This window comes from Mastigoproctus giganteus, chromosome 11, assembly GCF_048544385.1.
Source record: "Mastigoproctus giganteus isolate SK-2022 chromosome 11, ASM4854438v1, whole genome shotgun sequence".
NCBI lineage: Eukaryota > Metazoa > Arthropoda > Arachnida > Uropygi > Thelyphonidae > Mastigoproctus > Mastigoproctus giganteus.
In genome coordinates this window covers 29,752,173-29,775,911 of record NC_143585.1, presented here as the reverse complement: position 1 = coordinate 29,775,911, position 23,739 = coordinate 29,752,173, and the positions used below count along the sequence as shown (strand labels likewise).

Sequence of the window (23,739 nt, the reverse complement as noted above, 5' to 3'; positions counted from 1 at the left end):
TACATAAAATATATAAGCTTCTATAAAGAATATAATAATCTGATAGTTAAATAATATACATCAATCATATTAATAGACACATGTAATCTATAGCTGTATATCATCAATGTCCAAAAAAATACATAAAAACAAAATATAACCAAATATATTCCAAACAAGAAGCTTACCAGTAACAACTTGTGGTTTTCTGGCAATCCATTCATTAATTTTTCTAAATTTTCATAATCTTCTAACATATAATAACATTCAGCAAGCCTTTCTTGATTGTGTCCCTGCTCATAATAGGTTACAGCATTTTCCCTGTGAAAAAAACATAAATGGACTGTCAAATTAAATTAATAATAATCATCTATAGTATTATCCAACAGATTCAAAACAAAGTTTATAATACAAGATGAAACCAAGGTTCTAATTTCATGCTCTTCTGTTTTTGCAGTACTGGATGTTGGTGCTGCTGGCAAAATATTTTATCTATGACTTTATATGTTAATTTTAACACATCTGCCTCCTATAATCAAAATGTTTGCATCTGAAAAAACATTGTTTTGAATTCTTCTTATAATATAATAATGGATTCATTAATTATTGATGGACTCACAGACTTTGATTTGATGTTGAAGAGACAAGCTGTATTATTCCTTTTAAAATTTTTTTAACAAAAACAAATTGCTTTTTAAGTATAAAATCTTAAAAAGTCAAAGAAATATTTGTTTTTAAAACTTCTTTGGCAGGGATGGTTGGAGATTTAAATAACAAAGCAGGAAATAACAATTACATCTATAAAGATATCTTAGTAAAATCTGAAGAGAAAGCTGACTCTAACAATAATGGCAAAAAGCTACTAGAATTTTGTATAAGTCATGCACTCGTAAATACAGTATTTCAGTGGATAAAAATATCCACAAGTTTATGAATAACAGAAACAAGAAAAACATAATTGACTACATCATTATAGAAGAGGATCTTAAACAACTAGCTGAGGTTGAGATCAGAAGGACCATAATCTTTTATTGAATAAATTAAAACGGTAATTAATGTAAAAAATAGGAGGTATAAAAAGTATTAAAATGAACAAAAATCCCCTAGATTCCAACAACCAACAAGTATAGAAACCTTGTTTAAAAGTTAACTGTCAAAAGATAACATGACTTATGACTTTAGATGAATAATTATAAAAATTTAAGACAGCTTTAGGCATATGGGGAAGTCTGTAAAGACAGGAAATTTCAAATGCAATAGTGGACAAAAGAAGGAAAGGTATAGTTAGAGAAAGGAAAAAAATATTATAAGAAATTTTTGGCAAATAAAACTAATAAATGCTTATTGAAATGTAAAGAAAAGTACAAGGGAGTTATAAGATATGCATGAAAGAGGATAAAAAAAATCTTGGAAAGATTTTGGGGAAAGACGTAGAAAACAAGTCTCAGGAAGGTGGAAATGTTTTGAACTTGAGTTAAAAATCTCAGAATGTGAATAAAACCATAAGAAGATAATTAAACATAATGCTAATACAGAAGGTTTTTTTTTTTTCTGTCTGTAGCTGTATAAGCTTGCTTCCTTTTGCTGCTAATACTAACTGTACTGTACAGAATGGTGTAATACTACTATTGTTCTATTATTATTTTATCAAGAAAATGCTGAAACTTCCCTCTCAGTTTCATTACTTATCTTTAATGAAAAATCTGCTTTTAGCTTTAGCCTTACCTATTGCAGCAAAGTTTTTATTTGTATTTTTGTCATCTATCCTTTTCCAATCAGAGCTACTATAAGCCCATCAAAAAAAAAAAAAAAGTTTTGCAACTGATTCAATAATATACAAACAAAATTACTTAAACTATTAGAATATTTGGTCCTGCTGAGCAGTTTCCTTGTAGCTGGATAGCTTTATTCCAGAAATTCTGTCACTCATGAAAGCAAGCCTGAAATTTTTTTTTCAGAATGGCTCTTGATATTCTTATCATGTTTTCAACCTTCTTCCTTTAAATTGATCTTCCAGTTTAGAAATAAGAAATCACAAGATGCCAAAACTGGAGCATAGGAATGATGTGGTACTAGAAAAATGTGTTGTACCAGATATTTAGTGATATGTGTTATCATGATATGATGCCAAGTTCCATTTTCTCAATGTTGTTGGCATGTCCTTCTAAAGAGAATATGCATACATGTTTGAACTCCTCAATAGAATATCTAATTAACAGAATCTGAATTAGATATTCTATTAAGATATTAGGTTAATCTTCAGGAAAGTGCCCATAATGAACCAAATCAACTCAAACCTGATGTACTTTTGTTGGATGAGGTGAGATGAAACAGGGCTCTTTCTCCAAGTTGGCTACTTCTTGATTTACAGATAATAGGTGTAACTATAAGATTCATTCACATGCTGTTAGAAAGAAAGTTTTGATATTCTGTGGCATGAGAACAGGATTCAAGAGACACACTTGTACAATGCAGCTTTTAGTCATCAGATGGCAACTGTGGCAAAAATTTCCTTGAAACTCTGCATGCCCAAGCCATTAGTAAGGATGGATATGTATTTATTTATAATACAAGACCCAAAGAGACCAATAGACATGCAGGTCATATGGTAATCAAAAAGTGACAATAATAAATAATAGTTTACCAGATATAAATTAAATATTTTTCAAAAAATGTTTAAACAAATTCAAATATCAATGGATATGTATGATATATTGACACTGTTTGCAAGCTCGCAAATTGTCAAATGACAGCATAAACCAAATTTCATACTGAAAGCAATTAATGCAACTGCTATATTATTTATTATCTTCAGTTAATGTCTGGCCATTTTTAAAATTTTGAAAACCACTGGAGTATTCTTGTATGGCTTAAGGCTTTGCTGCTGTTTGCAACATTTCATGAGTTTCCAAGTTTTCCCAAGTTTACAAACAATTTAACACACACACACACACACACACACACACACACACACACACACACACACACACACACACACACACACACACACACACACACACACACTATTTCAAACTGCAGCAAAAGGCACAACAAATACCCTTTACTAATGTATATAACAAACTAGTGAATGCAGATAATGCAATGGGATTACAGATGCTAGGTTATCAATTCACAATAGCACTGATGCTTCATTCACATCTCATGGCTCTTTACAGCGCTTGTATAAATACACTTGTCCCAGAAATTTGACAAACCCCCATATCATGGCACAAAAAAAACAACAGTAAGTAAATACAACTGGGATTTTTCTCCAATAGAATGTCCCATTCTTTCTTTCTTTCCCATGCTTTCTGAAATTTCATTTATTTGAGCTCTTTGCAGTGGTTGAATAAATACATGTCTTAGAGCTTTTCAACAGACCCCCAGATCATGGCTCAAACAAAGCAATAGTAAGTAAATATAAATGCATGGGATGAATATAAATTATCAAGCGACTCAGAAGCCTATGGCAGATATAAGCTAGTCTGTAATCAGGTGACAAAGGAGGTTAAGCAGGCGAAGGCAGATTACGAGATATCCTTGGCAAAAGATGCTAAGAAAAACAGCAAGGATTTCTTTACTTATATAAACTCTAAAAGGAAGGGGATGAATCTGATTGGTCCACTTGACATCGGTGGTTTGACTGTTGATGATCCTGCTCAGATAGAATAAACTGAATGAGTATTTTGCATCTACATTCACACATGAGGAATTATTAAGGTTTGAAAATGGCAGAAGGTTATCAAATTGTAGCAGGATACTTAATGATTTTGTAATAACTAAGAGCAAAGTGGAGGAGAAATTGTTGAAGTTAAACATAAGAATAGCACCTGGGGTGGATGGGATCTATCCAGTTATATTAAAGGAGGCGGCAAAGCAACTAAGCAAACCCTTAGCCATAATTATGAGAGCATCCTTGGACTCGGGGGAGGTTCCCACGGACTGGAGATGTGCAAATCTATCCCCAATTCACAAAGGGGGATCGAAGGGTGACAAGTAATTACAGACCAGTTAGTTTAACTTCTGTTCCAGGTAAAATAATGGAGTCACTGGTTAAAGATGCATTGCAGGATCATCTAGACAAGACTGCAGCAATAATTTAGACACAGCATGGGTTTGTTAAGGGAAAGTCTTGTCTGATAAATTTGATAGGATATTATGATGTGGTTACAAAGGAACTGGATGCAAAAAATAATTTTGATATCATATATTTGGATTTCAGGAAAGCTTTTGACACTTGCGCATGAAAGACTATTGTACAAATTGGAACAGAATGGTATTAAGGGTAAGTTGCTACAATGGATAAAAGGATGGTTGAGTGGGAGAAGACAGTGGGTGGTAATCAATGGGTGCTGCACTTCGTGGACTAATGTTATTAGTGGAGTCCCACAGGGTTCGGTGTTGGGTCCACTGTTGTTTTGTATATTTATTAATGATATTGATGAAGGTATATCAGGCTTAATGTCGAAGTTTGCAGATGATACAAAGGTTAGCAGGGTTGTTAATGACAGTAATGGCAGTGTGCTACTGCAACAGGATCTAGATAATTTGGGCAGATGGGCTAAGAAGTGGCAACTGAAGTTTAACCTTAACAAATGCAAAGTACTGCATATGGGTAGAAGTAACCCCAGAGAAACGTACCAACTGTGTGGTACTACACTTAAGGTGGTAGACAATGAAAAAGACCTGGGAGTAATTGTGCAGGCAGATATGAAGTTTTCTGAGCAATGTAGACAGGCGGCCAGGGCAGGTCATGGGGTTTTGTTAATGATATATAGGAATTTTGCTAGCAGGGAAAAGGAGGTGATTATTCCTCTGTATAAGGCAATGGTCAGGGCACGCCTTGAGTACTGCGTACAGTTCTGGAGGCTTCATTTTAGGAAGGATGTCGATTTGCTTGAGCGTGTACAGAGAAGGGCAACAAGATTGGTGAGGGGGAAGGGATCCTCTTACCAAGAGAGGCTTAAGTTCTGCAAATTGCAGTGGCTGGAGACTAGGCACCTGCACAGTGATCTGATTGAGGTGTATAAGGCCTTGAATGGGTTGAGCATGCTGAATTCTGATGGGATCCTTCCACTTGTTCAGATTACGAACCTAAGGGGGCATAAATTCAAATTAAGAAAAGACAGATGTAGAATATCATCATCATCATCATCATCATCATCATCATCAGCCATTTTCAATCCACTGCAGGATGAAGGCCTGTCCAGCAACTTTCCAGTTCCTTCTGTTTTGAGCACTGGCCATCCATTTACTACTCAAAGACTCATGAATTTCATCTATCCATCTCCGCCTTTGTCTTCCAGGTTTTCTTCTAGCTCCTCTTGGGTACCATTCTGTTATTTTCTTAGTCCATCTGTCATCATGTCTTCGAGCTATGTGTCCTGCCCAAGACCATTTTAGTTCTTTAGTTTTGATAAGAATGTCCTTTACTTGAGTTTGCTGCCTAATCCATGTGTTTCTCTTCTTATCTAACAGTCTGATTCCCAATATAATTCGTTCCATTCTTCGCTGTGTAGTTCTTAGCTTCTCTTCCATTCTTTTGGTGAGTGCCCAAGTTTCACTTCCATAAGTCATGGTGGGGAGTATACATTGGTTCATTATTTTACGTTTCAGACAAACTGGGATATTGCTCTTCAGTATGTGACTATATTTCCTGAATGCTATCCATCCAAAATTTATTCTTCTCTTGACTTCCAGCCATTTATCATTATTACAGCTAATAACTTGTCTCAGATAAGTATATGACTCCACCTTTTCAATTACTGCTCCTTCAATCATTATTTCCCTTTCCGTGGCATACTTGTTCATCATTACTTTTGTTTTAGCCATATTCATCTTTAGTCCAAAATCCTTACTAACTGTGCATAACTGATTAAGATTTTCCTCTAATTCTTTGGGATCGTGGCTTATGACCACAATGTCATCTGCAAATCGTAAATGGTTTAGGTACTCTCCGTTCACATTGACTCCTTTCTGCGACCAGTCTAATCTTCTGAAACCTTCCTCAAGGGCAGCAGTAAACAGCTTCGGAGATATTGTGTCTCCTTGTCGAACTCCTTTCTCGATTTTAAATTGGCTACTGTCTTTGTCTAGTCTAATAAAGGATGTAGCACTCTCATATATTTTCTTAAAAATCATAATATATGGAGTATCTATGCCTTGTCTTTCCAGTGCCTGAAACATTGCCTTATGCTGTATGGAGTCAAATGCCTTTTCATAATCCACAAATGCCAGGCATAATGGTGTTTTATATTCATTTGCTTTCTCCATTAGCTGTGATATTACGTGAAGGTGATCCACGGTTGAGAATCCTGTCCTAAAGCCAGCTTGCTCTTTCGGTTGATTCTCATCAAGTATTCTTTCTAATCTGTTAGTAATGACCCTTGTGAACAACTTGTAGATATGGGATAACAAGCTAATTGGTCTATAATTTCCAATTTCTGATTTATCTCCTTTCTTATGCAGCAAAACTATGATTGCATTATTCCACTGCTTAGGCATCACACCTTTTCTAATGCACTTTGTGAAGAGCCTTGCCAGTTTTTGTGTTATGTCCCTTCCTCCCAATTTTAACAACTCTACAGTAACTTCATCTTCCCCCGGGGCTTTCCGATTCTTCATTTTCTTCAATGCATGTTCTACCTCATTAGGAAGAATATCGGGTATGTCGTATGTGTTGCTACTTTGCAATCCATGTTCCCCACTGCTGGTATCATTCCCTCGCTCCTTGTATAATTCTCTATAGTAGTCTTCTGCTATTTGAATTATGCCTTCTCTGCTGTTTATAAGTACACCATCGCTATTCTTCAGTTTCAGTATCATTTGTCTTTCTATATTACTGCTCATGGCTGCTGATTTAAATCCTTTGTTTTCCCTTAATGCTTGTTCTACGTTTCTTGTGTTAAATCTTCTTATGTCCTCTCTGAGTCTCTTTCTAATGGCTTTGCATAACTCAGTATACTCAATTTTCTCCCTGTCAGTGTTTTTCTTGTTCTTCATTTGTCGTCTTTGGTTCATCATGACAAGTGTTTCTTGACTAATTTTTTCTTCTTTGGATTTCTTTTTCCCTATAGGTTTTTTGGGCTTTATCACTTTCAGAAAGTTGTAATATTCCTCGTCGATATCTTGGTCCTGAGCAGTCTGCAGAAGCTCAAACTTGTTCTTAAGTTCCAGTACATACTGCTTTTTCTCCTCTTCTGTTATCTCAAAGACCTTTGTATTATTTACTCAAGTCAGTTTTTTCCTTTCTTTTCTACATTTATATCAAGTGTACATCTTACCATTCTGTGATCACTTCCAACATTTACCTTATTCAGGACGGTAGCAACATTCACAATATATCTTCTGTTAGTGAGGATGAAGTCGATTTCATTAGTTGTTAATCCATTTGGACTCTTCCATGTCCACTTTCTGTTCACCCTTTTCTTGAAAAAAGTGTTCATTACTGACAGTCCTTGAGATGCTGCAAATTCCACAAGTCTTTCACCTCTTTTATTTCTTTCACCAATTCCAAAATTTCCTATAGTTCCTCTTTCTGCACTGCTTTGCCTTTTTCCAACCTTAGCATTGAAGTCCCCCATAATAATAGTGTAGTGGGTTTTCTGCTCATCTAGAAGACTCTCAATTTCAGTGTACATTTCTTCAACCTCTTCATCATCATGGCTCGATGTTGGTGCATAAATCATTATAATCTTTAGCTTGTACCTCTTAGAAATCTTGAATATTAGTCTTGACACCCTTGGTGATGTACTTTTGATGTAGAATAGATGTGCAGAAATTTGCCTTAACCAGTGGTGGTTAATTGCTGAAACAAACTTCCATCTGTCGTTGTGGAAGTTGATAGGTTGAATAAATTTAAGGAGGAACTGGACAGGCATTTGGAGGGAATGGTGCAATTTTTTTTTTTTGGCTGATGCTGTATAAACTCATACACATGCCACTACTACTATTATAACGGCTTCCATCATCAATGGAAATTCTTCCTGAACTTCGAGGGTACAGAATTAAATTCCGTAACTTCTATCAATCCGGGAATAAAATGTTCTGTTTACACTTTGGAGCAACCACACAGGACAGGAGAATTTACAGCTAATCATTTTGACAAGAATATTATCAGTCACCGTATTTAGCGGTCATATGAGCTTGAACTAAGTTCAATTCAAATGCGTGTACTGCAGCACTTGCGTTGCTTAATCAATTTCTTCCATCAGACTAAAACTATTAAGACGAATAGAGTATGCTGTCCGTCATAGAAAATTACAGAGGGAAGCAGTTCTATCCACCTCGCTAGCTTGAGGACATTTTACAATTCAAACAAGCAATTTTAATAAATAATCTATTTAAAATGTAATGAAAATTTTAAAGTGTACATTGATTTTATTTCATTCAGAATTTTATGATACTTCAATGGAAAAACCAACAGACCATGCAAAATAAAATGTTTATTTGAAATTTTCTGACTATAAATGGGACATTCTCTCAAGAAAAACTTCGTTCTGAAAATTAAACTTAGAGTACTGTACCCAAATATGATGTTTCAAAGGCCTAATTATACTAAATAATAATAAATCATGATGACTGTTATCTCTTTTTGCATTCAAGCTATCTTGATAATCTCGGAAGAAAATATTTTAAATATACAGGCATACCTCGAATAATGAATAGGATGCATTCCACGAAATTACTTCGCTAAGCGAAATTTCGTTTTCAGAGGTAAAAATACTATGGCCAGAATAGGGATACGTTCCTACGTAAAGAAAATGAAAAGCTTTTTTTTCGAACAAAGAAAAGTTTTATTAAATAAACAGTCAACTTACATACAAAGTGAAATCACATTTTAAAATATGAGTCTAAAGTTGATTGCTTATGCTTTTTTTCTCTTTCATTTAACAATTGCCTATACGGAGTTATTGCATTTAACACTGATCGCTTAACAATAAAACTTCTTCCTAAATCAGGATCATTTTCACTAAAAAAATTTAAAACGTTTTCAATGTCATTTAAGCACCTTTTTAAATCTTTGGTTGTTAACACTTTTTCGGCAGGAACTTCTTTAACTTCGTCTTCATTATCTTTGTCTTTGTTGCTAACAAGGTTTTCTAAATCTTCCACTGAAAAACCATCATCTTCTGCATTCAATAAATTTCTAACATCCTCTTCATCGACATTTTCGAAACCTATTGATTGAGCCATCTGGATAACTTCATTTCTAATTTCTTGGATGTTATTTTCTTCTTCTAGTACAACTTCTGGCCATATTTTGCGCCAAACTCCATTTAAACATTTCTTAGTGACTTCTTTCCAAGAATTATCAATGTTTTCAATTGCGTTTTTAATGGTGTAGTTTTTCCAAAAAGTTTTAATTGTCACTTCCTCTTTATCCTCTAGTTCAGTTAAATTGCTTAATGTTCGACGCAGATAATAAGCTTTAAAAGATGCTATTATTCCCTGATCCAATGGTTGAATCAGGGAAGTTGTGTTTGCTGGAAGAAACACAACTTTGACAGGAATGCATGTGTCCAACGGGTTAAGATCAGTAGGATGTCCCGGAGCAGTGTCTAACAACAAAAGAGCTTTTTCTTCAAAGTTGTTTTTTTGACAATACCGTTTTACTTCAGGACAAAAGTGGTTAACAAACCAATCAGTAAATAACTCCTTGGTAACCCACGCTTTTCTATTTGCTTTCCATATTACAGGTAAATTTATTTTTATGTTACCTTTTAACGCCCTTGGATTTTCTGAATGGTAAACTAATAACAATTTTAATTTATAATCGCCAGAGGCATTTGATCCAAAGAGTAACGTTAAACAGTCTTTGGCTGCTTTGAACCCAGCAGCTGATTTTTCTTCAATAGAAATGAAGCTTTTTGTTAATAGCCGTTTCCAGAACAAACCGCTTTCGTCAACACTGAACACCAAATTTGGTGAAAATTTTCACGTTCAATTATTTCCTTTAGTTTTTCTGGAAACTTATTTGCAGCTTCTCCTGTTAATTTTACACTATGAATCCTGGCCCGTTTTTTAAATTTCTCGAACCAACCACGAGAAGCCCCAAAGGTTTCCGTAATTTCTTCAGTTTGTTTAGATTTCAGGTGATTAAACTGGAATATTTTTTTTATGTTAAATGGGGCTTGAAATTGCGGACTTCGTTATATCGAAGCTTCGTTATCAGAGGTAACGTTAACAGAGGTATGCCTGTATAACATGAATGAATTTAATCAGAGCTGTTTAAAATTTGTACCTTCTATTACAATACTATAATGGAAAAGACAGAGATATCTTATATCCTATTCACCATTTTTGTCGGTCAGCATAATAATCTCCAATTGCATTCCAAGCATCTTCTAACTGCCTGTCATCAACTCCACTTGCTCCTCCTTTCAGCAATTGCACAACACGAAACCAATCTCCTAAGAGACTTCGCAGATCTATAGCTAAATCTCTGCACAGAAAACAATTTTGTAAAAATTGTGTTAAAAGTTTTCAATAAAATATATGGCCATTTATAAATTTCAGACCTGTTATAGAAAACACAAGTAATGCATTTTAAATAAATTTTTAAAAATTTTAATATGCAAATTTTGATACAATACATTTTGACCTTACACTGGAATCTTCTTCAATAGTGCAATTAACTTTAATTACTTAACATTTATATCAGATAGAAATTCACAATAAAAAAAAAAAAGTCCTAATGGCCATGGCCATATTTACATGGCCATTACTGGTTAACATAACTATGTACAACTCTTGTTTGTCTAAAGTTTCTATAGGGACAAGTGTCTATTGCTGGATGACAAAAAAAAACTGATGGGCATCTTCTACATCCAAAGTGATTGAAGGTGCCTCCGTAGCCAGGTGGGAAGGAGCAGCAGTGCGTAGCACACGCTTCTTGATTAGACCGGGGTTCGAGCCCATCACCACCAAATACGGAGGATGCGGAAAGGTTAGGGAATGACCACTGCATATCCCGGAGCAATATGGCCTTAGTTGCTAATGCTCCTAAAAAAACCAAATAATAAATAAAAATAAATAGTGATTGATGATTATACCTGGATGGGCAATGAATGATGTTTTGTTATGTGGATTACTTCCTCAGCCTGAAACTTCATTCTGTACTGATTATCGGAATCTGCGAAGAGTCTGTTAAGAGTTAATTTACACACAATTAGGAAAATCTGGTCTCTGAGAAGCAGTAACTTATAAATATCAATATATCAAGCTCACTGATTTTCCCACACTTACTTCTTCAGAATGTTTTAAATAGCCAATCAATAACAGGTTGTTGTTGTTGTTGTTATTTGGTTTTTAGGAGCATTAGCAACTAAGGCCATATTGCTCTGGGATATGCGGTGGTCATTCCCTGACCTTTCCGCATCCTCTGTATTTGGTGGCTCACAGGCTCGAACCCCGGTCTAATCAAGAAGAATGTGCTACGCACTGCTGCTCCTGCCCACCTGGCTACAGAGGTGCTTCAATAACAGGTGACCTTGAGATATCATTATAAGCATTTGATATACAATGCCAATGTTAGAAGGTAGCAGCACAAGATAAAATTATCACAGACATTATCTACATACATGGGGTAGAAGAAAATAACTAGAGTACAACAGCAATAATAGTTTCTGTTTTTTATAACAAACTGGAAAAGAAGAGAAGATATAAAAAAAATTAACCTTGCACAGAGTATTTTACTCACAGATCTCTCATTTATATGTATTAGGAATTCAGCATTTTCCAAGTGTGGGAAACTTTATTATGTCAGTGAAACATCTTATCAACAGGAGAAAATATTAAATACATATTAGCTGTATTATTACCTGCCACTAGTGCAGTAGTTATGCTTGGAATTATGCAACCATAACTACTGCACAGATGGCATATCTGCTAAGGCAACTAACAGTGATATACTGTATGCCTTCACTACACTTATCATAGCAGTTATCCTGTAAATAAAATTTCACAACTACAAAAAGAAGTGAAATCAAAATCTAAGTATACTACCCCCATTGTATCATGATTCATAATGGTATTCTGTAAAGTTTATCTTATAAATAAATTTTAGCAGTTATCCTGTACATAAACTATGAAAAGAAATGTAATCACAACCCAATTATTATAATGATGCATAATGCAATCATAACCCTCCATTTTATCATGATGCATAATGATATTATGTAAACTTTATCCCATAAATAAATTTTAGTATAGCAGTTTTCCTGTAAATAAATTTTTACAGGATGGAATTTTCAAGTTGTAAAATCACAAACTAAGTACGTTACCTTCCACTGTATCATGACTCATAACAGAATTCTGTAAAATTTTATCTTTTAGTTCCCATGGCTATATAATCGTTACCCAAATTAATCTCAGTTCTTACTGTTTCACCAAACTCAAGGTAAAAATCTAGACTTCTCCATGGTTTTTACATGGACACTCTTTCTGATGCTCCTCTTTTGATTCAACTTTTTAACATTGGTCACATTTCTTCTTTTTTTCATTTCTCTACAGCCCATTTTACCTTTGACTTAGAAGCAATAATTTCATTCTCTACATAAACTTTATTGAATCCAACTGTGAACTTGATCTTGTGCAAATTTTAATATACAGTAAACCCCCGCTATTCGCGGTATCTGTATTCGCGGTTTCGCGTATTCGCGATCGCCGATTTAATATAAAATGAAACCTAAAAAATGTGAATTTTAAAGCGCCGTGAATATTTTCCGCCATAAAAAAACATGGGCGTGGCTAAAATTATCTTTCCCGGTCAAAACAGCGCTCAGTGGGTGGGGGAAGAGTGGTGACAAAATCGCGAGCTGAATGTTTCTCGCTAATCCTTGTTCAATATGTGTTATGCGCTTGTTATGGAAGGTTTCGTCGTTTGCTTTTAATTTATATGCTTATAAATTTATCAATTTATAAATTGATATGCTTACAAAAGTGATAAATCTCCCGTTTTGCAGTGTAAAACAGACTTTTTCGAGTGTGTTAATGGAAGAAAGTGACTTTATTGTGGACAAGTTCTTTCTAACCCCTACAAAAATATGACTACGAATAACAAGAGAAATGTGAAAATATCAAAGAAGGTGATGACATTAGCGAATAAAATTAAGTCATTAGATAAAATTTCTAATGGTGAAAGTGTCTCCTCAGTGGCAAAACATTATAAAATCAATAAGTCAACGGTACGATCAATCAAGAAATCGGAAGAAAAAGTCCGCCGTAGTGTCCGTGAAAACGCGCTAATTGCTTCAAAAATTTGCTCTGTAACTCGTGATGTTAAATTAGAAAAAATGGAAAAAACTTTAAATCTGTGGATAGAAGACCGAACTCAAAATAAAATTCCGTTAAATTCACTCATCATTCGCGAAAACGCAAAACTCCTTATCAACGCTTTAGCGAAACTGGTGATAGCACTGGCGGGATAGGTTTTTTAGCTAGCAAAGACGCTGGTTTGAAAGATTTGTTTGAAATTTCTAATAAATATTACATTTAATATTAAATTGTTTCTTATTTTCATTTTGATGCCATATGCTTGCATTTCACTATGTACTGTCTATGTACATAGTCATATTATGAAGGTACATATAACACATACATAGACAAAATCTTAGACTAGTTTTTCTTATATATTTCATACTTTGGAACGGAACCCCTTTATTACTATGGGAGCCATAACTCAGTATTCGCGTTTTCGGTATTCGCGGCATTTCTCAGGAACGTAAACCCCGCGAATAGCGGGGGTTTACTGTATATGCATATATTAGGAATCAACATATCAATTTCTGCCATTTCTTTACTTGTTCTTGCAGAGCCCCCTGATCATCTAAAAACAACTCCAATGATTGATGTTAAAGGGGAGGGAGGGAGGGAGAGAGAGAGAGAGAGAGAGAGAGAGAGAGTGAGTTTGTTTGTTGTTTGTTATTTGGTTTTTAGGAGCATTAGCAACTAAGGCCATATTGCTCCGGGATATGCGGTGGTCATTCCCTGCCCTTTCCGCATCCTCCGTATTTGGTGGTGATGGGCTCGAACCCCGGTCTAATCAAAAAGCGTGTGCTATGCACTGCTGCTCCTTCCCACCTGGCTACGGAGGTGCCGAGAGAGAGAGAGAGAGAGAGAGAGAGAGAGAGAGAGAGAGAATGTAATGAAGAGAATCAGATAACTGATTTAATAATATGAGTTAAACTTACTACTCAGTGTGCCTGAGAAAGCATAAAAGACAGCCAATGTTCTATCTCAAGCTTAACAGGGCATTGTTTTTCATTAACCCAGTGATGACTGTGGCAGTGCATGGAATGTGCTAAATTAAAATGGCTATCACAGTAATGTAAATAAGAAATTTAATATTCCTTCAGTATGTTTTTGACTTTTGATCTGCACCTCTGATTTTGCTTAAATTTGAGAAATATATTGTAAAAAAATCAGATTTAAGTATTAGACATTCTTCATATGCCTAGGCACAGGCTCATGAAATAACAGGATTAAGTATTTTTGAGAATTTCACGTTTGTAGTAAAAAAAAAAACATCATGGGTTGGAAAAAGTACTTCTAGAGTAATGTAGACACCTAACGTTAATTTATTTTTGATTTTGATTTGATATCTTACATGTCATTGTTTCAGTTTGAAGTGTTTTAGTTGGATTATAATTTTTTTCTGGTGGACAACGTAAAACGTTTTTAGTTGATGATTGATCAACTATTGCATTACTGACGTTAGTGACTTTATATTTTGCACATATGATCATGTAAGTGGAATTCTTATTTTAATTTATATACATCTTCTTGTCATTTTTTTAGCACTAGTGATCTGCTAGCACAGTCAGACACACAAATACAGCAGTCACTAGTGGGCAGCTGATATGACACTAAATTTAAAAAGGCATCGGCACTTCAATTCTATGTGCAGCAATCATTATTGTTCACAATACTAAAATAAAACAGTAAACTTTTATAATTACATCAGAATGCAATATATTGATTTCATTTGCAGATTAATTGTTAACTTTTATTTGTGATCTGATTCCCAAACATTATATGTTTAATTTGCATATAATGCAGACTAATTAATTTGCAGACAAAGCATGAGAAAGTGGAGGAAGCAAATCTGGCAGTCTTTCAAATTATTTAAATTTTTAAAAACATTTTTTAAAGTGTATATTGGAAAACTTGACTTAAATCTTCTAAAAATATATTTTTATCATATATGCTTAAAAAATATTCCACAAGATGTCTCCATGTGCATTTATATGCTAATGAAAATAGTTATTAGCTATTGTGATTATTTTTAATCTTGATTTAATGTAATTTATAAAAAAAAATCATGAAAATAATAATTAAAAAATTATATATTACTTCTTCTGATATCCAATATACTGCCAAAATAATGAATACATTAAGAAGTGCCCAATTTTAAATTATTACTGCCTTTATTTGAAACATTTCTAGGGAATCAGAGGACTTGCAGAAGCCTGCTAATGTGAGTTTTAGGAATATGCTAGCTAGTGGATTAAATGTCCAAATATTCTCAATTCTTGGATTACATTCAGTTTATATCTGCATTATTTAATTAACTGGAATTAATTAATTCACTTACCTACGATCAATGTCCAAACAAAGTTTTTCTGCTTCATCAAACTGCTTGAAATAAGCAGCTACTTCAGCTTTTCTCATTGTTTCATTCTTAATGAGATTTAAAAATAATTAAGAGGGGATCATAAGAATAAACCATTAAAATGCATTTAAAAAATACTTGTTAATAAAACTGTCATATGAAAAAATTTTATAAATTCAAAATTGTGGTGTGGCCGCTCTGTTTGTCGCTCTGCATTATTGCCGTACTACTGGCTGATTTTTTATTTATTTATTTTTTTTTTAAATATCATATTTATTTTAATTATCAGATATATACACATATATATACATACATACATATATATTATATATGTACACACACACACACACACACACACACACACACACACACACACACATATATATATATATAGGGTGTTTCAAAAATGATGGTCAAACAATAATTTAAAGGTGAAGAGTACAAACTAAAATAAGCAAAAAAAGTCTCAGAGAACATCGGGCCGCAAATGAATCGTTTTCAAGATATTGCACATTTTCTGTTAACACCTGCCACTGACTATGGGAGCACTCTGGGAGGGTAGTCTGTATTGCTGAGACCTTGTACATGCTGGATATGGTAGGGGTACAGTAACTGGCAATGTAAAATTCACCACACAGCTATGACTCAGCACATGCTCTTGCAGAGCAACCCTCCTTGTCAAAATTCCTGGATTTTGTTCTATTCTTTCTAACACCCTTTCCTCAACATCAGGTATTATGGTTCTGGGCCTACCTGCTTGTACTCTATGTTCTCTAAGGCACATATGTACACTGTTGGGCTGTTGCCCAACAGCCTGTTGGGCTGCCTTCGGCGGGGAAATGCTTCTTGGTACAAACGTGCAGCCTCGAGTGCACTGCCGTTGGCTTTACCATACATGAAGTGCATGTCCGCATACTTTATTGCTGTAACCTCTTTCCATGTTGACTATCCTTTGACAAGTACTAGTATGCCTGCTACATCTCAGAGCATTGGGAGTGGGGAAAGGGTGAAAATGAGCATAACATAACCTAACCTAAACAAACAAGTCAGTGGTGAATCCCAACTCTGTACAGTTCACCTTATCAGTTGTGGATCGCAACTAGAAATGTGCAATATCTCGAAAACGATTCACTTAAGGGCCCATGTTTACTAGGCTTTTTTTTTTTTCATATTGTGGTCTGTACAGTTTACCTTTAAATTATCGACCATTACTTTTGAAACAACCTTAATGTATATCTAGTTCACCATATTGGGTATATGGTGAACTAGATTTTATGATTATGCAGGGCTATGTGTGATAAGCATAACCTCAGCAAACAGCTCTAAAAGTAGCAAAAGAATTAGGCTGGTTGGTTATAGTGGGGAAATAGTAAAGATGCCGTAAGATAAACCAAAGAGAGAGCCCTAAAAAAATTATATATACATAATAATAAAATTAAAATTATTTTCAATTATTATTATAAGGATACATTGAAGGGTACATTATCAAAGGCTCATCATCCTTCATTCTCAATCTACTGCAGGATGAAAGTCTCTCCAACAACTTTCCAGTTCCTTCTGTTTTGTGCAACGGCCATCCATTTACTACCCACAAACTCTTGAATTTCATCTGTCTATCTCCACCTGTTGTCCAGGTTTTCTTCTAGATCCTCTTGGATACCATTCTGTTCTTTTCTCAGTCCATCTGTCATCATATCTTTGAGCTATGTGCCCTGCCCAAGACCATTTTAGTTCGCTGCCTAATCCATGTGTTTCTCTTCTTATCTGACAGTGTGGTCCCTAATATAATTCATTCCATTCTTCACTGTGTAGTTCTCAGCTTCTGTTCCATTCTTTTGGTGAGTGCCCAAGTTTCACTTCCATAAGTCATGATTAGACTCGGGGTTCAAGCCCATCACCACCAGCCAACATCCATTTACTGTCCAACTTCAAACCCACAGAACCAACTTTTTATCTTCCTCATTTATTCATTCAACTGCCATTTTCTGGAACAACCTTCCTTCATACATATTTCCTGAAAATTACAATTTACAGAAGTTCAAGTCCAATGTCAACAAATATCTTCTTTCGTCTTCTCAACCTTCAACCCAAGCACGGTACTAAGTACTATAGGTTCTAATACCTCTCGTGTTTGGGGTTCTCATAAAAAAAAAAAAAAAAAAAAAATACGGAGGATGCAGAAAGGTCAGGGAATGACCACCGCATATCCTGGAGCAATATGGCCTTAGTTGTTAATGCTCCTAAAAACCAAATAACAACAACAACAACAACATAAGTCATGGTGGGGAGTTCGCTGCCTAATCCAATAGAGTATACATTGGTTCATTATTTTACGTTTCAGATAAATTGGGATATTGTTCTTCAGTATGCGACTATATTTCCTGAATGCTATCCATTCAAAATTTATTCTTCTCTTGACTTCCAGCCATTTATTATTATTATAAATGGCTGGAAGCCATTTGAATCCACCTTTTCAATTACTGCTCCTTCAATCATTATATTCCATTCTGTGGCATAATTGTTCATCATTACTTTTGTTTTAGCCATATCATCTGTAGTCTGAAATTCTTACTAACTCTGCATAACTGATTAAGATTTTCCTCTAATTGTTTGGGATCATGGCTTATGATCACAATGTCATCTGCAAATCGTAAATGGTTTAGGTACTCTCCATTCACATTGACCCCTTTCTGCGACTAGTTTAAATCTTCTGAAAGTTTCCTCAAAGGCATTAGTAAACATCTTCGTAGATATTGTGTCTCCTTTTTGAAATCCTTTCTCAATTTTAAATTTGCTACTATCTTTGTCTAGTCTAATAATGGAGGTAGCGTTCTCATATATTTTCTTCAAAATCATAATATGCCTTGTTTTTCCAGTGCCCGAAACATTGCTTATGCTGTATGGAGTCAAATGCCTTATCATAATCCACAAATGCCAGGCATAATGGTGTTTTATATTCATTTGCTTTCTCCATTAGCTGTGATATTACATGAAGGTGATTCATAGTTGAGAATCCTGTCCTAAAGCCAGTTTACTCTTTCGGTTGATTCTTATTAAATATTCTTTCTAATCTGTTAGTAATGCCCCTTGTGAACAACTTGTAGATGTGAGATAACAAGCTAATTAGTCAATGATTTCCAATTTCTGATTTATCTCCTTTCTTATGCAGCAAAACTATGATTGCATTATTTCACTTCTTAGGCGCCACACCTTTTCTAATGCATTTTATGAAGAGCCTTGGCAGTTTCTGTGTCATGTCTCTTTCTCCCAATTTTAACAACTCTACAGTAACTTTATCTTCCCCCGGGGCTTTCTGATTCTTAATTTTCATCAATGCCTGTTCTACCTCATCAGGAAGGATATCAGGTATGTTGTATGTGTTACTAATTTGCAATCCATCTTCCCCAATGCTGGCATCATTCCCTCGCTCCTTGTATAACTCATTATGGTAGTCTTCTGCTATTTGAATTATGCCTTCTCTGCTATTTATAAGTACACCATCGCTATTCTTCAGTTCCAGTATCATTTGTATTTCTGTATTACTGCTCATGGCTGCTGATTTAAGTCCTTTGTTTTCCCTTAATGCGTGTTCTACTTTTCTTGTGTTAAATCTTCTTATGTCCTCTCTGAGTCTCTTTTTAATGGAGTTGCATAACTCAGTATACTCAATTCTATCCTAGTCAGTGTTTATCTTGCTCTTCATTTGTCATCTTTGGCTCATCATGACAAGTGTTTCATGACTAATTTTTTCTTCTTTGGATTTCTTTTTACCTATAGGTTTCTTAGGCTTTATCACTTTCAGAAAGTTGTAGTATTCCTCATTGATATCTTGGTCCTGAACAGTCTGCAGAAGCTCAAACTTGTTCTTAAGTTCCAGTACCTACTGCTTTTTCTCCTCTTCTGTTATCTCAAAGATCTTCACATTATTTACACGAGTCAGCTTTTCCCTTTCCTTTCTTACATCTATATCAAGTGTGCATCTTACCATTCTGTGATCACTTCCAATGTTTACCTTGTTCAAGGCGGTAACATCATTCATGATATATCTTCTGTTAGTGAGGATGAAGTCAATTTCATTAGTTGTTAATCCATTTGAGCGTTTCTATGATGTCCACTTTCTGTTCACCCTTTTCTTGAAAAAAGTGTTCATTACTGACATTCTGCAAATTCCACAAATCCAAAATTTCCTATAGTTCTCCTTTCTGTGCTGTTTTGTCTCTTTCCAACCTTAGCATTGAAGTCCCCCATAATGATAGTGTAGTGGGTTTTCTGCTCATCTAGAAGACTCAATTTTGGTGTAGATTTCTTTAGCCTCTTCATCATCATGGTTCGATGCTGGTGCATAAATCATTATAACCTTTAGCTTGTACCTCTTAGAAATCCTGAGTAGTAGTCTTGACACCCTTGACACCCTTTTGAATTCCAAAATGTTGTTTTTTAAATCTTTATGGACCAGAAATCCAACTCCACCTTCGCTCATGTCACTGTTTCCATTGGTGTACAGCAGATTTCCACTTGATAAACTTATAAGTGATTCTTTTCTTGTTCTTGTTTCAGCCAAACTGACGATATTCCAATTCACATTTTCTAATTTCTTTTCCAGCTCTAATATCCTATCTTCACCAATGAGCGATCTTACATTGTAACAGGCCAAGTTAAGTTTCCATGCATGGCAGCCTGGTCGTATGCAGAGATTCTTAGCACCCTCTGCTTCCACTCTGATCCTTTCACTGCTGTAAGAGGGGAAGTGAAAGCCGCTGGGGCTGAGGGCCATTTGTTTTGTCGTGCTGTTATGTACTGGAGGGTTTGGTCTTTTCTTCTTCACACTGACCACGCATCTTGAAGAGAATCATTCTACATGTTCGTTGCCAACAAAGTGATGTACCATCGAGGTGTGCATGAGTGGATTTTAGGAAGGCATGCCAAACGGACTTCTCCTAAATTTTCTGAAATAGAAAGATATTGGATCCATCAGTGTTTTAGACTAAGTGTCTGATAACACACAGAATGCCTGTTCCCTTGTAAGCCCCGAGGCTACTACCATTCAATACATTCCAATTATAATTAGCTGAAGCTATCTGTTTCTTATTGCTATCTGCCAGTATAAAAGAGGTTAAAGTTAGGCCAACAGGCCATATTGTGAAATTGAAATACATTCTCAATTATTTAACGGCTTACTGGCAGAATAACTGCTAGTCCAAAAAAACAGCAGACAGGATAATAATATACATATGATTGAGAGGGTTGGGAGGTGGATGTTAATAGAGGATAAGTAATGAGCTGAGGGTTAAATTACGCAAAACAAAGGGAAGAAATAGGATAGTATAGTATTTCAATCATCCTCAAGTACTTTAATACTTCATGAGGTATAAAAATTAGAATAAGATAATATAAAGAGAAGGGAAAAGCATATGCCAACGTTACCTGGACACACACTGGGAGTGTAACTGCCCATCCCTTGAGGCGGGATCCAGTATTTTCATAAGGCATAAAGTAATAACAGGATCAATGGAGTACATATAACATAAACTAATAGAATTACAGAGAATACTAAAAATAAACCTAAAGGCAAAGAGAAAGAAAAGCATCATATAAAGGAATAGATAAATAACAGCCAGTAACTATAGTTTGTCAGGGAAGCGGGGAACATGCTTTGCAAAAAGGATAGGTGGAATAGGACCAGGGTATGTCTGCCAGGGGCAAAGGTTGATGACGTTGTAGAGCGGATATCATCTTTTAAGGGCACAAAAGGTGATATAGTTGTACACGTTGGCACTAATGATATTAAGAGTAGGAGACCGGCGGAATTACTTAGCAAGTACAGGTCACTGTTGAAAAAAAGCCGTGAATTAGGGTTGAATTTGAAAGTGTCTGCAATTCTGCCCAGACACGATAGGAGGGAGTATATGATGAAAGCCTTGTCGATCAATTCGGCCCTGGAGGGATTGTGCAAGGCTCAAGGGGTAGAATTTTTTTCAGCCTGGACTGTACTTGTTAACAGGAGAGATTGCTTCTACAGGGATGGGATACACTTAAATAGAAAGGGTGCAAGAAGTTTTGCTGATGCTGTCGAGGCAGAGTTAGGTGGGTCGGAAAACTGCTAGTTGGGGGGATACAAGGACTAATAGATTAACAGTAGCCACTGGCAGAGGTGGAAGTGATTCTTGCACTGCTTCTATTGAAATGAGCGGAAGCCTGAAAAACAAGATGCAGGATATTTCAGAGACTGCTGGGAGTCATTGCGGTACAAGTAAACACATGGGTTGTGTTAGGGTAGCTAAGAATAGAAACAGGTGCATGTATACCTGCGTGTACACCAATGCTAGAGTTTGGTAAATAAATTTGATGAATTTGAGGTATTGCTCAAAACATCAAAGGCAGATATTGTTGGGATATCAGAGACGTGGTGTCACACAGATATAAGTAATGCGGAACTGGAATTTGGGGAATACAATGTGTATAGAAAGGATAGACAGGACAGGAGGGGAGGAGGGGTTATGCTATTAATTAAGAAACACATAAAGTCCAAGGAAGTGAAGCCAGTTGACATCGATGGACAGGGCAGTGTCGAGTCAGTTGGGTGTCACATAAGCATAGGGAAATCAAAATTGAGAGTAGGAGTGTGCTATAGGCCTAATGACTCTGATGAGTATAATAAGACATTGTACAAGGAAATAGAGTGGGCCAGTAAATCAGAGAGTCTTATAATGGGGGATTTTAATTTCCCAGATATTGACTGGAATTTGTGATTTGGTCACTCGCACACTAGCAAGGCTTTTGTGGATTTATTGGATGATTGTTTTCTACATCAGTATGTTCGTGAGGCAACAAGAGGGAGCAATACTCTTGATCTGATTATCAGTAGTGATTCTTCATGCATTAATAATCTGCAGGTAAATGAACCACTAGGTGGCAGTGATCACAGTGTGTTGAAGTGGGATTTATCTCAAGGAGGTAACTACCATCAGAGGTAAAGGGAAGGGTTTTTGTTTTCGTAAAGGCGACTATGACGGTCTGAGACAGTATTTAAATTCTATACAGTGGGACCAACTGATGATGTTACCAACAGCAAACTTAAAACGGGAAGCATTCAAGGAACTAATCTTGGAGGCTACCAGGCTTTACATACCAACTAAGAAATATCGTTCAAGGTTTAGGCCTAAATGGTTGTCAGATGAACTAATGAGACATGTGGCAGAGAAGAAAAATGCATGGGATACATACAAATTAATGGGTGACATGGAAGCCTATGATAGATATAAGTTGGTCTGTAACCAAGTCACAAAGGAGATTAGGCAGGCAAAGGCAGACTACGAAAAATCCTTGGCAAAGGATGCAAAGAAAAACAGAAAAGAGTTCTTTACATATTTAACTCAAGACGGAAAGGGATGAATCAGATTGGTCCACTGGATATTGATGGTTCAACAGTTGAGGATCCTGCTCAGGTGGCTAACAATTTAAATGAGTATTTTGCATCTACATTCACGCATGAGGAGTTATTCAGGAAGGAGAATGATGTAGGTAAAGTAAACATTGGCAGTGAGCTGGATGATTTTGTAATAACTGAGAGGAAAGTGGAGGAGAGATTGTTGAGGATAAACATAAAAAAGGCACCTGGGGTGGATGGGATCTATCCAGTTATATTAATGGAGGCAGCAAAGGAAGTAAGCAAGCCCCTAGCCATAATTATGAGAGCTTCTTTGGACTCAGGGGAGGTACCCATAGACTGGAGATGTGCAAATGTAACCCCAATTCACAAAGGAGGATCAAAGGCTGACACAAGTAATTATAGACCTGTTAGTTTAACTTCTGTTCCAGGTAAATTAATGGAGGCACTGGTTAAAGAAGCACTGCAGGATCATCTAGACAAGAATTCAGTTATAGCTCAGACACAGCATGGTTTTGTTAAGGGCAGGTCTTGCCTGACCAATTTGATTGGATACTATGATGTAGTCACAAAAGAACTGGATGCAGGGAATAACTTTGATATTATATATTTGGATCTTAGAAAGGCTTTTGATACTGTTGCACATGGAAGACTGCTGCACAAATTGGAGCAGTGTGGCATTGGAGGCAAATTGCTGCTATGGATAAGGGGATGGTTGAGTGGCAGAAGACAGAGAGTGGTAATCAATGGACACTGCTCA

The 23,739-nt window shown here is 35.7% G+C and overlaps 1 protein-coding gene across 1 annotated transcript in view; it reads right to left on the bottom strand.

Moving 5' to 3' along the window:
- Positions 1 to 23,739, bottom strand: part of Oseg4 (intraflagellar transport protein Oseg4) — a 270,266-nt gene that overhangs the window by 67,070 nt on the left and 179,457 nt on the right. The window contains exons 23-25 of the mRNA XM_090385309.1: positions 15,575 to 15,660; positions 10,277 to 10,423; positions 168 to 300 (exon numbers count right to left, since the gene is read on the bottom strand). Coding sequence (XP_090241435.1) covers positions 168 to 300; positions 10,277 to 10,423; positions 15,575 to 15,660 — 366 coding nt within the window. The remainder of the gene's footprint in view (positions 1 to 167; positions 301 to 10,276; positions 10,424 to 15,574; positions 15,661 to 23,739) is intronic.